Source organism: Ursus arctos, chromosome X, assembly GCF_023065955.2.
Source record: "Ursus arctos isolate Adak ecotype North America chromosome X, UrsArc2.0, whole genome shotgun sequence".
NCBI lineage: Eukaryota > Metazoa > Chordata > Mammalia > Carnivora > Ursidae > Ursus > Ursus arctos.
Genome location: NC_079873.1, coordinates 13,091,278 through 13,107,879, shown reverse-complemented (window position 1 = coordinate 13,107,879; position 16,602 = coordinate 13,091,278). Strand labels below are relative to the sequence as shown.

Here is a 16,602-nt window from a genome sequence, read left to right as displayed (position 1 = left end):
CACCTCACACCTCTCAGAATGGCTAAAATTAAGACAAGAAACAAGTGCTGGCGAGGATGTGGAGAAAAAGGAACCCTCTTGCCCTGTTGGTGGGAATGCAAACTGGTGCAGCCACTGTGGAAAACAGTACGGAGGTTCCTCAAAAAATATAACTACCCTAGGACCCCGTAACTGTACTACTGAATTTACTCAAAAAACTATAAAAACACTAATTCAAAGGGATACATGCACCCCTGTGTTTATTGCATTATTTACAATAGCCAAATGATGGAAGCAGCCCATGTGTCCATGGATAAATGAATGGATAAAGATGTGGGGTGCGAGCATGTGTGTGGGGTGTGTATGTATACACACCCCACACAGAGAAATATTACTCAGTCACAAAAAAGGAATGAAATCTTGCCTTGTGCAACAACATGGATGGAGCTAGAGAGTATACTGCTAAGTGGAGTAAGTCAGTCAGAGAAAGACAAACACCATATGATCTCACTCATATGTGGAATTTAAGAAACAAAACAAACAAGCAGAGGAAAACAAAAAGAGAGACAAACCAAGGAACAGAGTCTTAACCATAGAGAACAAACTGATGGTTACCAGAGGGGAGGTGGGGGATGGGTGAAAAAGGTGATGGGGATTAAAGAGTAGACTCACCATGATGAAAAAAAATAAAATCGAATCAAAAAGGAACACCCTCACTCCAATGCCAAAATCAATGCAGCAATTTTGCAGACTGCAGATATTCATATGGGATATGAATATCCTATACTTACACATTCCTCCCATTATCTAGTTTAGTTGTAGATTTTGGCCAGTAAACTATTAAATTATACAGACAGCGCCATCTTATTTCTCACACACCTATAAATGCATCAGGAAAGAATCCTATAGACAGCCATATAATACAGATATTCAGTCATTTCACTGTTATTTTAGTATGTGGCACTAACACTATTTTGATTAACAAAAATGCTTATGAATAATCACTATCTCCAAGTCTTCCATCAGGAGCTAAGATCTGCCTCTCCAAAGAGCATTTTTCTTTGGGATTTTGCTCTCTGCTTGGAGAAGTCCAGGAGAAAGTGGAGTAAGAGGAGATTCTGATGAGGCTGCGGACTTCCAGTACCACTGCACTTAACATGCCCACCCCAATCCTTGCCAATTAGGTCGAAGGCACCTGTTTCCTTCACTATGCCCTCCCCTTAACACTCAAGGCAGCCAAAGGTCAGGTGGGAAACAGATGTGCCAAGATCTGGGGCTGAATTCAAGGAATGTTTTAGACAATGAGGCTACAGATTGGAGGTGCAAAAAGAGTGCAGATTCTGGAGGCAGACAGACCTGGGCTCAAATCTGGAATGGTCACTTGGGCCACTTAACTTCTGAACCATCTGTTCCCCCACCTAAAAGGCAGTGCCATGGCCCACAGGGCTCTGCCTACCTCTCCAGCTTCATCTCCCTCCCACTCCAGGCTCTGGCCACACTGGCCTTCTTTCAGGTCTTGGACTGTGTCTCCTCTGTGTGCTGTATACATGGCGTACTGGCTCACTCAATACCCACTCCATTTCCTCTTAGCATAACTCTGCACTGCAGGCATTGGCTAAGTAAAAGTACATTATCCAAATACCTCTGCTGCTAGAATTCCAGATGGGACTTAAGTTCCACTAAACACGCCCACGGAAGGCTGATTCAAAACAAGTCACATGGTAAAAGAGGCAGGGAAAAAAGCATTCACTTGGCAAGCCTGGGTCATACACAGTGTGGAGCTGCAGCTGAAAGCTATGGTGACAGTTGCCCAGCTCTATAGCTTCCTGATTGTGGCAAAGGAAAAGATCCCTCAGCTGTCCAGCCATCCAGTCCTGCTGTGTGGTTTGGGGAATTGTTCCTGCAAGATCAGAAGAGAGTAAGAATCTTCAGCCCTTCCAAAGATCTGGTAGACCTTCCACCCTCTTATTAAGAAACCCCTATTTGCCTCAGTTAGCCAGAGTAGATTCTGTCGTCCACAATGAAACCCTGACCAATGCATGCCCTTAGTCTAGACTCTTCCCACTCAGCCAGACACCCCTCTTCTCACCTCCCCTTTGCCTGGTTACCTCCTAGTCATCCTTCCCAGCTCAGCTCAAGCAGCGCTTCCTCAGGGAAGCCTTCCCTCACTTTCTAGCCCTAGGTGGGATTTCTCTGTCACATGCCATGGAAATCTTCTCTTGTCATTAGGGGAACTGTCAGTTTTCCATTATACATCAACTGCCTCACTTGACTGCAAGTTCCCTGAGAGCAGGGACCATGCTTGTAGTCCTCAGGGTACCCCTGCCAAGGTGCTGGACTCACATAAGCCACTTAGTATTCCTGAGTGGATGAATTCAGGACATAATCTTACAAGGAGTCTATCTTGCAAGACTGATGGGAAAAATGAAAGGACACATACAAGTAAAGGGACAAGCACAGCACCAAGACCAAATAAGCACTCAGCTGGTAGAGACTCTCACTGGGATAGGCAACTAGGGGCATGACACTAACTGCTCACCTGAGATCAGGGGTAATACCAATGGGTCCAGGAGCTGAAATGGTGCTGTTGTAAAGGCACCTTCCATATTTACACCCAAGTATATACCAACTAACTGAGACCAAGGGGTCCTGGGGAATATGCCAGAAACAAACAAACACTCTCTTTTCCAGCTTTAAATAGTACTATCTGGGACCAGGAGTTCAATTGGGTGTTTACATCTGAGACAGTAAATCAGAGGGGCTCCTATCTACCATGTCAATGTGGGCCCTAGCTACAACCGAGAAAGCCCTGGGCACCATAATGCCTCCAACTGTGGGGAAAAGCAATACTGACACCACAAATAAAACGTGCTCATTTGCAGTCATCCGTAGTCTAACCGACCTATTAAGCACTATATGGAAGCTGGAATTCTCATGTGTTCCAGATCCACCATTTTTACCCACCCTCCACCCTACTGTTTCCAAGCACAGATTCGGTAAGGCCTTAAGGCAGCACCCCACTGAATTCTAGTATTTACTGAAATTTCTTTTTCCTATAAAAATCCTTCACTTTCAATGACAGGTACCCTGTTCTTATATCCTGGAATCACCTCTCTTTCAAAGACCTAGTATCTCTTTAGTATTCTCATCCTGTAACACAAAACATTTTTCATGTAGAAATGCCTCCCAACAAAGAAACCAAGCAACTATACCATCACTTTAATTGTTAAGAAACAAAGGTAAATGGTAAGTACCTGAAGAAGATAATAAAGAGACAGATAAAAATTGGGCTAAAAAAAGTAAATTTCAGTATCAATTGAAATAAAATCTTTCAAAATAAGGGAAAAAGAAGTAGGTAAAGGAAATAAGTGGGAAGGAGGCTTGACGCGATGAAAAACAGGACCTGTTTGTGGTAATAGTGACTAATTGGGTATCTGTGAGTCCTAGCTAGTAGACTCAGTGAAGTAGAACCTATCAACCTTTTTTACCCCTTAAGGAGATGGTAAAACTCCAGCTAAGGTTTGAAATCAAATGCGGAATTAATCTGGTAAAAACAAGACATCAAGAACAAGGCATATACATGCCTATAAAATTTATCAAACCAGTTCTACCCGTTACACACAAAGACACACACATATACTCCTTCCCGCCCTCTTCCTTCTCCTCCTCTTCCCTCTTCCCTCATCCCCTTCTAGTTCAGTCACAGGAAGAGAATTTAGCCATGTCAAGAGGTCAACACACACACACACACACACACACACACACACACACACACACACACACACACACACGATTCACTATCCCTAACAGATTTTCCTCACCCTAATCTCTACCCATAAACTAAGTAATTCAACTTTCTGCCCTAACGGTATAAATAAGAAATTCCTGATGCCGGAGGGCCTAGGGTGCTCCAGAACCAAGAGAGCCTGGGGTCCCTTACCTCCTACAAGGGCCTTGGGTGCCCAAGACCTCCTCTCAACCACACAAGACGCAATTTTCCATATACACTGCAACCTCTCATTTGTCCAAAGGAAAAGAGACACCAGCTTCTGGTTTCAGACTGGCAGGAATGACAAACCAGTAAGAAAACACCAATAACAAAAAAAAGGCACAGGATATGAAGTGATTTATTGAAAAGAAAACACAAATGTCTCAAAAATGTAATATACACCACTTCACTACTAAAGAGAAATGTTGGGGCGCCTGGGTGGCTCAGTCAGTTGGGCGTCTGCCTTCAGCTCAGGTCATGCAGGGTCTTGGGATGGAGCTCCGCATTGGGCTCCCTGCTCAGTGGGGAGGCTGTTTCTCCCTCTCCCTCTGCCCCTGCTCCTGCTCTCACTCTAATAAATAAATAAAATCTTTTTTAAAAATTGAAAAATTAAAAATAAAGAGAAATGTTAATTAAAACTACACCTAGATAGGGGCGCCTGGGTGGCTCAGTCAGTTAAGCGTCTACCTTCAGCTCAGATCATGATCCCTGGGTTCTGGGATTGAGCTCTGCATCAGGCTCCTTCCTTGCTCAGCGGGGAGCCTGCTTCTCCCACTTCCTCTGCCCACCACTCCCCTTGCTTGTGCCCTCTCTCTCTGTGTCAAACAAATAAATAAATAATCTTAAAAAAACTACACCTAGATTTAAAAAAAAAACTACACTGAGATACCATTTTTCACCTATCGGATTGGCAAAGATGTGTAAGTTTTTTAGGACATTGTATTAGCATGGGTATGGGAAAATAAACACTTTCATACACTGTTGGTAAATGTGTGAATTGGTACAGTCTCCAATTTGAAAATCTCTATCAAAAATAAAAATGTGTAGGGGCACCTGGGTGGCTCAGTCAGTTAAGCGTCTGCCTTCGGCTTGGGTCATGATCCCAGGATCCTGGGATCGAGCCCCATGTCAGGCAGGGAGCCTGCTGCTCCCTCTCCTCCCTGCTCAAGCTCTCTCTTGCTATCTCTCTCTCAAATAAATAAATAAAATCTTTTAAAAAAATAAAATAAAAATGTGTAGACATTTCATCCAATTATTCCATTTCTAAGAACGGGCGTGCGCGCGCGCTCTCTCTCTCTCTCTATATATATATATATATGCAAACAATGCTCTGATTGCAAGTTCCAGATGCTGATCCGAAGGAGCTGATCCATAAATGATTTATGGAAGATGCACACAATAAAATATCATGCATTTGGAAAAAACCAAAAGATAAGGACTGCTATAGAATGTTGTTAAAGTTTATTGTTAAGTAAAATATGCAAGTGCATAACAGATGTATATAGTATTCTACCATATATATATATATATAAAAGGTGGAACTATATGTTTTGCACCTATAATATATAATTACATGTAAGAATACCTATATTCACTTGTATATGCATAAAATAGTCCTAGAACGATACAGAAGAAATGTGTCATATTCGCTGTCTCCAGGATACAGAACTGGATGGCCAGCAGTGGGGACAGGAGGGACACTTTTCATTCTGTACCCTTTTGTATCTTTTTAATTTTTGACATATTTTAAAAATTTTTAATCACTCTTAAGAACAAGGGTATTTGAGGGGCGCCTGGGTGGCACAGCGGTTAGGCGTCTGCCTTCAGCTCAGGGCGTGATCCCGGCGTTCTGGGATCGAGCCCCACATCAGGCTCTTCCTCTATGAGCCTGCTTCTCCCTCTCCCACTCCCCCTGCCTGTGTTCCCTCTCTTGCTGGCTGTCTCTCTCTGTCAAATAAATAAATAAAATCTTTAAAAAAAAAAAAAAAACAAGGGTATTTGAAAGTTCACAACCCATGATCCAAAAAAAAAACCAAAAAACAAAAAACAAAAACACCAGTGTGGTGTTTAATGTATAATCCGAAACAAGCCAGCAGCACCTTAGCATGCTTTCGCTGCGACCAAGGAAAGAGGGCGAGCATCGTTAGGTGGTTGCATAGCTCCAGCCCCTCAGGTGAACATTCGCGTGGGTTTCTTCAGTGGCTCATGAGCCTACAGGTTTGACAGCAAGATATGGAGGACAAAAAAAGACAAGATCTAATGTGGAGTGGCATTAGGCTGAAGTACGCATAGGAGCACTTCTCAGGGGACAAGGTCACATCTCTCAGATAAGGAGAGAGGGGAAAGATTCCAAAATAAGGAAGGAAAAAATGTCTGAGGCTCCACTCAAAGAAAACAAAACAACCACAAAAACAACACCCACCCAGGCCAAATGACCATGAAAGAGCCTCCCATGGGCCCGACATGCCGCACAGGGCATTCTTCTAGGTTGAGGACCAGGTAAGAGAAGCAGAGTGGCTCAGATAGTACTGAGCAGGCCCCACTTGTTGACCTGCTTCTTTCTCCTCCACACTCAGAGCACCAACTTGCTCACTACTCACCTCTAAGCCACCTCATTCAATCCCATCCCAGTCTTCCAGCCATAGCCTCTACTCTCTGCTCTCCTTACCCCACAGCGTTCTGGTCTCATCCATCCATAAAATACCTTTCACACCATAAAAAGTCCTCCCAGCGCAGCAACAGCCTCCCAGAAAGTCTAGTTCTTCTTGTTCTCATCAAAACGCCTACAATGAACAACTTACAGTGACTATCCATTCTCTTCTGACTTATGCCAACAGCACTCTGACAGAACCTCGGGGTATTCATTTCTTTTACCATGCTTTACACACTTCTTTTCTATTTAGAACCATTCCAAAGGGAGGCAAGGAGCAGAGAGAATCTGCTTCCGGCCATAAGTACCTACAATTAAGTCCAGGGTGGGATGAGGGGCATGGTAAAAAACTGAAATTAAGCAAGAATGACTGGGGCGGGGGGCAGGGGGGAAGGAGACAACTAATTCAAATAAATGTTTTTCATGTCACAGACTTTTAGACTAATATGGTGGCTGGCTAGCAATGTCTAACGATGTCTTCCTAGTCAGTAGAAAACTTCCACCACAAATATAGCCAAAACCCCGAAGTAAAATGGCGAGTGATGAAGTTCTCTAAATTCCGTTTATCAGTTTTTTGTCTTTGAAGTAATAAAGACGAGTGAGTATTGAGAATTTACCCAAGAAGGTTGTTAAGTTTACCACTCCAGAAAGAGAAAAAAATATCACAGCATGTATATTTAGGGTACAAAAAGTGAGTATGTTTTGATTTAAAATAAAAGATAAATTTTTTTCTACTGAGCTCTGCCTGGAAGGATATTTCATTTGCCAAGCCTGTCTCCCTAAAGTCAGGTAAAAATATATTGCATATATTTTATATATGTGTGTGTATGTGTATATACATATATATGTATATGTATACACAAATGTACATATATTAATACCTATTTTATATATGCATTTATACTCCTGGAATGGTACAAAAGAAACAGACAACACCAGTTGCTTCTGGAATGTGAAACCAATAAAGACTGAATGCCCATCCTCTAGCTGAGCTTACAGATAAGTGAGACAAGAAATGAACCATTCTTTTAAGAATGAAAAAATCAAAACTTCACATATACAAGAAATATTAGAAAATTCTCAAACTTAATGTTACCAATGGAAAAAAAGCATACATGAATTGAGATAAAGGAGAAAACAAAGAAGGCAAAAGCCAGAATGGAGAATAAGGTTCCCACACAGAGAACACTGACGATCAGGGAAACAACAGTAGCTCTGTGTGGCCAGAGTATGGAGGGAGAGAAGTGAGCTACTGTAAGCAGGTCAAACACCAGGGCCCTGAGAGCCATGTTCAGGAATGTGGATGATATGAAGAGAGCAGCAGGCAGAGAGTGACAGGTCTCAATCAAGGGAGTAGAGTGATTAGATATGTATTTTTAAGATTTGAAGAGGGCAAGAGGGGAAGCAAGGAAAAAGAGTTAGAGGCTGATAGAATAGATTCAGTGACAGAGGAGGATGGTCTGAACCAAAGAAATGCAGAATAACAGACAGGTAAGAGAGGCATTTAGAAAGTGAAATGGCCAGGACCTGGTAACTAAGTGGGCAGAAGAACCAAGAAAGGAGTCAAATATAGAGACCAGCATTCTGGCCCATGCTGATAGATGGACGGAGCCAGGAATGGAAGGGTGAACACTGGCTTTGTGGGAAAGACATGTTACTTTAAACTCACAGTGGGACATCTGAGTGAGGATGTCTGGCAGATGGAGATATGTGGTCATAAGCTTCCATATAGCTAAAGAGGAACAGAGTGAGGAGACCCAGGCATCATCAACATGTGAAGTGCTGGTGGAAGAAGGAGAATGGAAAAAGGAAGATTAGGAAGAGCCAGTCACAGAAGCAGGAAGAAAACCCGGAGAGGATGGCATCACAGATACCAAACAATAAGAGCATGTCAAGAAGGTGGTCAGTGTCAAAAGCTGCTAAGGGGTCAACGAAACAAGGACTTAACCAAAGGTAGTTTCTGGAAACCATGGCAAAAGCAGAGGCAGTGGAGTATAGTGGGAGCAAAAGGGACAATTCTAAATCCTACGCCAGTAAATTATAAATGTAGATGGTTAAGATAATTTGTGAAAAGTAAACCACAAGATGACCTATAAACACATGATAAACAGACGAATCAGGAAAGAAGACTTAGTATTTGATACACACACACACACACACGTATTTTTAAAGCTTTTATTTATTTGAGAGACAGAGAACATGAGAAGGGGGAGGGGCAGAAGGAGAGGGAGAAGCAGACTCCCTGCTGAGCAAGGAGCCCAATGCAGGGCTCCATCCCAAGACCCTGAGATCATGACCTGAGTTGAAGGCAGATTCTTAACCAACTGAGCTACCCAGGCGCCCTGAACCTTTAGTATTTCTTCACAAATCTCTGTCAACCATCCACCAATATAGGATATGCTCAGTATCTGAAATTTCAAGGGAAAAATCTTCCAACTCTGAACAAAAAAAAACCCTGAAATTCCTAAAATATTAGGCAAAAAAAATTATTCATGCCAATATCCGGGTGCTAAATTTGGCATAAGCATCTCTAAAATGCCAAGTTCATGAGCTGCAACAGCACTGGCCCAGGGTCCCGAATAACCTCCCCAAGTACCCAGAGGCCACCCCCTTCCAATCATGAGGAACAACTTGAATACAAGTCCACAGAGGAAACTAGAAGAGAGCAAGGTTGCCAACAGCACATTAATGTGGCAATGTGAGGGGAATGAGTTACCCCAGCCTAGCCTACCACCAGGCCCAATCCATATTAATTCCCTACCACCAAAAACTTTCTCTTTAGGTCCCCTCATCTACGTGACTAATTCAGGTTTGCATTTTCCTTTCTGGGAACTGGAGTTTAGCCAAACCAAGTTGATAGGCATAAGAAGGAAACCTAGAAACAAAAGCAAGAAAAACACATCAGCCATGAAAACCACAAACTGCTGTCCCAAGGAAGGCCCCTTGTTCTCATCTTAAACAGAAGGCAATACTGCAAACAGGAGGGGGCAAGGGCGGGGCTTCCACTGACACCAAACACACATTAAGGAAGTCAGACTATTGCAGACTATTACAATGGACTGTTAAATCCATTCCAAGTCATTCGTGTTACAGAAAAGAGAAGAAATTTGCCCAAGGTCACACAATTTGGCCAGACCTGGGCAAGAACCCATCTGGTTTTTTCTGCACTATACCGTAAGTCCTCCTAATGGCCAACAACTGCCAAATGCTGATGTCCAGCCCTGGCTCTCCCCAAAGCTCCAAAGCCATATTTCCTACCATCTCTTTGATACCTCCTCTTGGCTATCCCAAAAGCACAAATCCCAACATCCAACACCGAACTCATGATCTTTCCCTAATGCTCTCAATGCCAGTTTTTCATCCATGGCTTCTTAGCTTACCAGATGATATCACCATCTATCTGGTTCCTGAGCCAGACTAAAACATATTCTGTGTTTGAACTCCAGCCCTATCACTTCCTAGCTGTGACTTCGGGCAGATTAAATAAGGTCTTTAAAACCTCAGGTTTTGTCATCTAATAAATGGGATAACATAGCAGACACCCAGGACTCCAAGATGGCTTCATCCGTACCAGAGAAGGAGAAGCAGCTCATGGCAAACTAGAAGAGCTTCCAAGGTGGATATTGATGTGGGATTTCACCCTTAAAGGCGCTGCTGGAGCATTTCAAAGAGGTTACTACCAACCAGTATTATAAACAAGTATGTCAATGCGAAGAAAGGGAGGTTTTGCTGGGATGTCTATGGTTCTGGCAGCTTATGTGCTTTTCAACTACTGTCACTGTTACAAGGACCACTGAAGAGGGTCCAGTTTGGAGGCACATTCTGCATTCCTGACCATGACCTTTGCCTGGCACCCTTGAATCCTTTCATATCCTAATTGAGAATTAACATCCAATAAAAGATGAAAAAAATGAGAAAATGAGATAACAGGAATGACCTCATAAAACAGCTGTGAGCCCTAAAGAAGATCATGTGTATAAAATGCTAAGCACTGGAAAACAGACTTATCTAGTCCTGTACGTGCAGTTCCCTCTATCTTCTTGCCTACTCCACCCCCATTCTCATCCCTTGACCTGGTTAACACCTATGAATCCTTCTCATTTCAACTCAAATGTGACTCCCCACTAAAAGCCTTCCCTGATTGTCCCCTACCAGCTAAGAGTAGGTCATAACTGCACTCCCACACATTGTTTTTCATCCTCAAAGCAGTGTAATTTCCATTCACAACACATAATGACATATTTACTTTGCAATGGTTTGATTATTGGCCACCTCCTCCAACTGCCTATAAGTTCTATGAGGGCAGGAACTGGAAGTGTTAAACCTCAGTTTTGTATCCTCAACACAGTACCTGGCACTCAATAGGTGTTTAGTAAACATCAGTTGAATGAAGTGCCTAAGAAGCATGTCTACCAGCAGGAAACATGGACCCAGAGATTAGAAGAGAAGTCATAAGACATCAATCCAAGTAAAAACCCAACGCATCCCATCCAGGGGACTGGGTAGTAAGGGTCTGGTGAGCCCTACCTGACCACTGCAAAGTTCATGATTTACTGCTTGTTTGACCACCATTCTAACAATTCAGAATTAGACGTCCACAGCAGTAAGATACACTCTGCACCCACATGCATAGCCACGTCCTGGAGAATTTTTAAGATGAATCCCAGTCCCCCCTATACCTTTCTTAATGTAACCATCATTCCACAGTGAGTGTGATTCTTGTGTTTAAAGTCACGTATTTTTATACCACAGGCCCTCTAAACACAGCCAACTACTACATCTCAGGCTCAGCTAAAGAAACAGCTTTTTGTTCCAACTTGGGGTTGAAAGTGAGCTTTACTGGACGGAGGAGAGAATGGCATCTTGGCTCTCCAATATGACACCAGTAAGGGATCGTCAGGAATATTTTTTTACTATACCCAAAGTTTGTTTATGTAACAACTCCAGAACCTAGCCTCCCTATAATACGGAACTCTAATGTACAGTAAAATATTTTAAAGTGCAGATTTTGACACTAGGCAGACCTGGCTTCAAATTCTGGTTCTACCACTTACAAGTTATGAATAAAACTTTAGACCCATTACCTGACCTCTCTTGGCCACAGTTAACTCATCTACACTACTAGATAAAACAGTACCCAGACCTTACAGTTGTAGGAAGCATTTAATATAAATACACAGCATATGGTAAATTATTATCCGTAAGAAAGTTTTTTGTACACAGACTACTGCCTTAGAAGATAAAAGTTCTGTCCATAACACAGTTCTGGGCCTAAAAGACTGCCCCATTCCCAGAGGGTAGTCAGTGAACACCATGATTGTCCTTAGCCTTTGTCTATTCTGTTTGACACTAGCGGCCCAATTCTTTATGGGAATATCTGACACTACCTTTGTATTCTGAGTAGAACTGTGAGTAAGTGATCCTTCTTCCTAAGCTGGATAACAGAAATATCATACAAACCACCCAACTTCCTCTTGTCTTTAGTGTCAAACAGTACACCCAGTTTTTTCATAATTCCTCTCATGCAGACACACACACACACACGCAAGCAAATGCCCTTTTTTGAGACTATGACTTCCCCCACACAGGACTCAGAGATAATACACAAGATAATAGTTGCAGACATGAAAATAGTAAGAGTTCTTTATCCAAAAGAAAACACTGGAGAAAGGGAAGCTGGAATTTTCTAAGCAGGAGAAATGGAGACATCACTTGTTCTTCTGTCATAATATTCCTTTCATATCTGTTACATATAAGAAACAGCAGTTACTGCCACATGAATATAACTGTTCTCAAACAGCATGGACTAGGCACTGAGACAGAATGCGGAAGAACTACCTCTGCCTTCCAAAAGACTGCAATGTAATTGGAGGCACAAAACAAAGGGCAACAGCTAAGTATGCACTGAATGAATAATAATAAATAATAAGGCAGAAATAAGATAGGCTGTTTTGGAAAAAAAAATAAAGCACTCCTGAAAGAGGTGCCTAATGATGTAGGTGGAAGGGAGTTTTAGACATACAAAAGACCAAGAATCAGCTTGGATTAGTCTAGAGATACTGACAAAGAATAGAAACACACATTACAAAAAAGATGTAGGAGAACAGGAGCATCTGGCTGGCTCAGTCAGTAGGTCATGAGACTCTTGATCTTGGGGTCATCAGTTCAAGTCCCATATTGGGGGTAGAACTTTAAAAAAAAAAGATTTACGAAAATATATAAGCAACAGAACAAGAAGTACAATATTTCCATAAGGGAGCAGTTTTAGATCTCCCTTGCAAAAAAAAAAAAGAGGGCGCATCAAAAAGTCATGTCCCCAAAGTATCCCACTGGCATAACCCGACATCACTTACCCGAATAAGGGAAGCCTGATGCCGAGGGGGCTTGGCTCCTGGAGCCCCCGACGAGGGTCCTTCAGGCTGGACAAGGGGCTGTCTAGCTTCATAAGGAGCTGAAAAAGCAGGAGGAAAAGTCAGCACAGTACAAAAAGATTCCACCCAAAAATTATGACTTCACACTCAAACTGAGAGTCTGCTTTTCAGGGAAGAATTAGCAAAGGAATTAGAGTTTATGTACATAGGGCCACCTTGCACAAACCAACCTTTGTGTCCCTGGGTACAATTTAGGGAGGCAATCTAAAGACATTCAACTGATTCATGAAAAGACAGGAAAATATTTACATCAAGTTGAGATTAGGAATAAATTAGAAGGGTGGAATGGTTAAGAACCTAAGCTGCAAAAGAAAGCAATAACAACAGTCAGAAAAGTGCCATGTTATTAATGCTCAAATTCTAAATATCAGGTAAATTCTATATATACCCGCTGGTTTAAAAGTCTTGCATTCATCATCCACCTTCCAAAGCAGCAAGAAAATAAATATGCATTTTGAACACTAAGAATCAACATTACCGTTCATCTTTCAAAAATAAATGGCACAGTCTTCTTTTCCTTATTGGAAAGAATGTAAAACCAAGTACAGAAAAATACAAAAAGGAGTAAATGTATTCTATATTTATTATTTTATCTTTCAATAACCAAACGAAAAATAATTTTGCTGACTTTGAGATAAGTTCTTATGCTACAAAAACAAATGCATTTTTTTATTCCTTTTATTTCCAGAATACTTCATAATGATCTTGATAATATGGTAGGAAAACAGTTAAATATAACCAGGTAGTATTCAGCTCTAACAGAAAGGAGAAATTATCACCCATGATGAAACCATTTTTGATTAACACTTCTGGTTAACAATTCAAGTTTTTGGAAGTATATGAAGAAGTAAAATGCTGGGGCGCCTGGGTGGCTCAGTCAGTTAAGCGCCTGACTTCAGCTCAGGTCATGATCTCAGGGTCCTGGGATTGAGCTCAACATCAGGCTCCCCACTCATCAGGGAGTCTGCTTCTCCCTCTTTCCCTCTCTCTACCCCTCCCCCTGCCCCGCTCGTGCTCTTGCTCTATCAAATAATTAAATAAAATCTTTTTTAAAAGAAGTAAAATGCTTTCTTCCTATAGCTTCCTTATAAATAAAATTAGGTAGAGAGAGCAGAGCAGCCTGTTATAGCATCGCCCTTAGCATACTTTGATCATTTGAAAATAAAGGAGGTGTAAGAACAGCACATAAAAAACAGCAAACCACTCTTGGGCTCACATCTGCTTTTTCCATTTCCTCCAAGGGACTGGAACACAACATTATAACACAATTAAAATACATTAGAACATCAAATATCATTACCTGGCAAAGCATTAAGTAGATTTTCAGACCCTGCTAAGAATAAATAAAAATATATAAACTGCAAAAGACACAAATCCAAGAATACATAATCCAAATCTTAGAAGATAAGTCTCAGCTGGTAGGCAGGTGTTGTCCTTCGAAAAAAGGATTTTTTTCTTTTTAGGATTTTTTCAATTAATTTATTATTTATTTTTATTTAAATTCAATTAACTAACATTTAGTGTATTATTAGTTTCAGAGGTAGAGTTCAGTTGAAGAAGGATTTTTAAGATCATTCTGTTTTGATGGAATACCCAATGCCAGAATTAAACTCTCAATGCCAGAAGTTTTGAACATAGCAAACTGTATCAAGGTTGGGATACTAGTGGTCATAAGCTTTCCCTGGGTAGCTGATCCCCCATGCTTCAGGCTCCCCTTAGAGGGACGGAGCTTCTACTGCAAAGGAGGACACATATGCAAGCAAACCATCTGGCCCATGGCTCCAGTCCCTTTCCTACAAGGGTCTTCCCTTGGAAGAAATAGACATATCTCATCAGTAAGGCTTGAAGAAAGACTCAGCTGCATGAGGGATCATTTTTGGAAAGGCCTGGCCTCAATGGCAGATTTTCTCTTCCTACTCCTGTGGGAAGCCTGGGTTGGCCACACCTCCCTATGACTAGAAAGGCAAGTGTATGAAACCCATCTGGTCACAAATCTAAAACACGTGCTCTGATCAGCTCTGTCAGTACCAGAGCTGATAATCAGACCATCATCAGTCTGACTCGTGTCTCATTCCTCAGCTAGATCTCAACTCAGAAGGTAAAAAGGTGTTACTTACTGCCTCTATGCTCCTTCTTCCCAAATAAGACCTGGAACATTCAATTCAATGCAAAAGAAATAATTCTTAGATCCCCTTATGAGAGGTTTAATAAGGCACTGTAAGTATCATCTTTCTCCAAAGAGAGGAGTATAAAATGAACCCTAAAGATTTCATCACTCTGAGATGCAGTGTCAAACTAGAACAGGGACCACTAGTAACTGCACAATAAAGACTACGTCTGCAGTCAACCTAATGAATGATATCCAGAAGGTGACTTTCAAGAATACTTAAGAGCTTCAAAAATTAAACAGGTACCAGATTCTAAAAACACGAAAGAAAATACTAGGCAATGTTAGAGCACCTATAATATGCCAGGAACTGTGCTAGGCACAGAGGTTTATATAACATTCGTTCTTTGATCCACAGAGCAAACCTCTGAAGCAGATGTTATTCCATTTCACAGATAAGAGAAACTGAAGCTCAGAAAAGTGACATACCCATAGTCACACAGACCAGAAATGCAGGCTCACCAAGTCTACCTTTACGCCCAGGAGACTGACATCACAGCCCATACTCTAAAGAGAGTACATTCCTAGAATTGATACATCAGAATAAGCTGTGTAAGAAAAAACAGAACAGGTATCTTGATAGGGAGATAAGACCTTAGATATCAGAAGAAACAGATAAGATTTGAAAGTAGTTGCCTCTGGAGATCAAAAATAGGTTGAGTGGGAAGGAGAACAGTTGTTTTCACTATAGGTATTTAAATATTACTTAACGATAGGGATTTATTACTGTGATTTAAATGTTTTTTAAATATGGGTAGCAGTATCTGCCTCTGAGCGTTGTGCTAAGAAGTAAATAATACACATGAAGTGATGATCTCTGCACAATGCCTGGCACACAAGTCTTAGCCACTGAACATTAGCTCTAGCTACAACCAGCAGGTTAGACTAGCAGGAGCCAGGAGAGAAGTTGAAGAGGGGCTCTGAATCAGACTGATCTGGAAAACTCAGTCTGATTTAAAACATACTCACATATATTCCCCACTAGCCAGGAATCATGGCAGAATCTTGGACAAGGAAATGACCCCAGAAAAAAGTATTCCTAGGAAAATATTCCAGCAGTGAGACTCCTTTCTGAAAGGCATAAATTAAGAATAACTCTAGGGACGCCTGGGTGGCTCAGTTGATGAAGCGACTGCCTTCAGCTCAGGTCAGAATCCCAGGGTCCTGGGATCTATTCCTGCCTCAGGCTCCCCACTCGGTGGAGAGTCTCCCCCTCCCCCAGGCTCATGCACTCCCTCACTGGCATGCACTCTCTCTGTCTCAAATTTTTTAAAAAAAGAATAACTCTACAATGCTTACTAGCAGAGTCACTAAGATTTAACAGGTTTCAGATATGCTACTGTGTAGATCAAAGGGAAAATGGAGTACAGAACCAGGAAAGAGAATCCTGGGTTTGTCAGATGGGTTGATGGCATGGTGAAGGCAACAGAGAATTAAGAAACAGATGGAAAAGAGCATGGAAGCCTTAGGAAAAACTGAGTCCTGAAAATGCGGGGAGAGAGAGAATGAAGACGTGGGATTCTCTTACTTCTTGACCTAACGATATAGGAAAGAAAAGGAAGAAAACAGGCAAAGAAAATCCTCTGGGAGAGAATCTACAGATATT

General features: G+C 41.7%; 1 protein-coding gene across 7 annotated transcripts in view; it reads right to left on the bottom strand.

Moving 5' to 3' along the window:
* The window catches only part of REPS2 (RALBP1 associated Eps domain containing 2), a 215,800-nt gene that overhangs the window by 125,244 nt on the left and 73,954 nt on the right, over positions 1-16,602 (bottom strand). For all 7 annotated transcript variants that reach the window (XM_057310284.1, XM_057310293.1, XM_026480258.4 and 4 more), the window contains exon 5: positions 12,752-12,849. In XM_057310284.1, the coding sequence (XP_057166267.1) occupies positions 12,752-12,849 (98 nt within the window). The remainder of the gene's footprint in view (positions 1-12,751; positions 12,850-16,602) is intronic.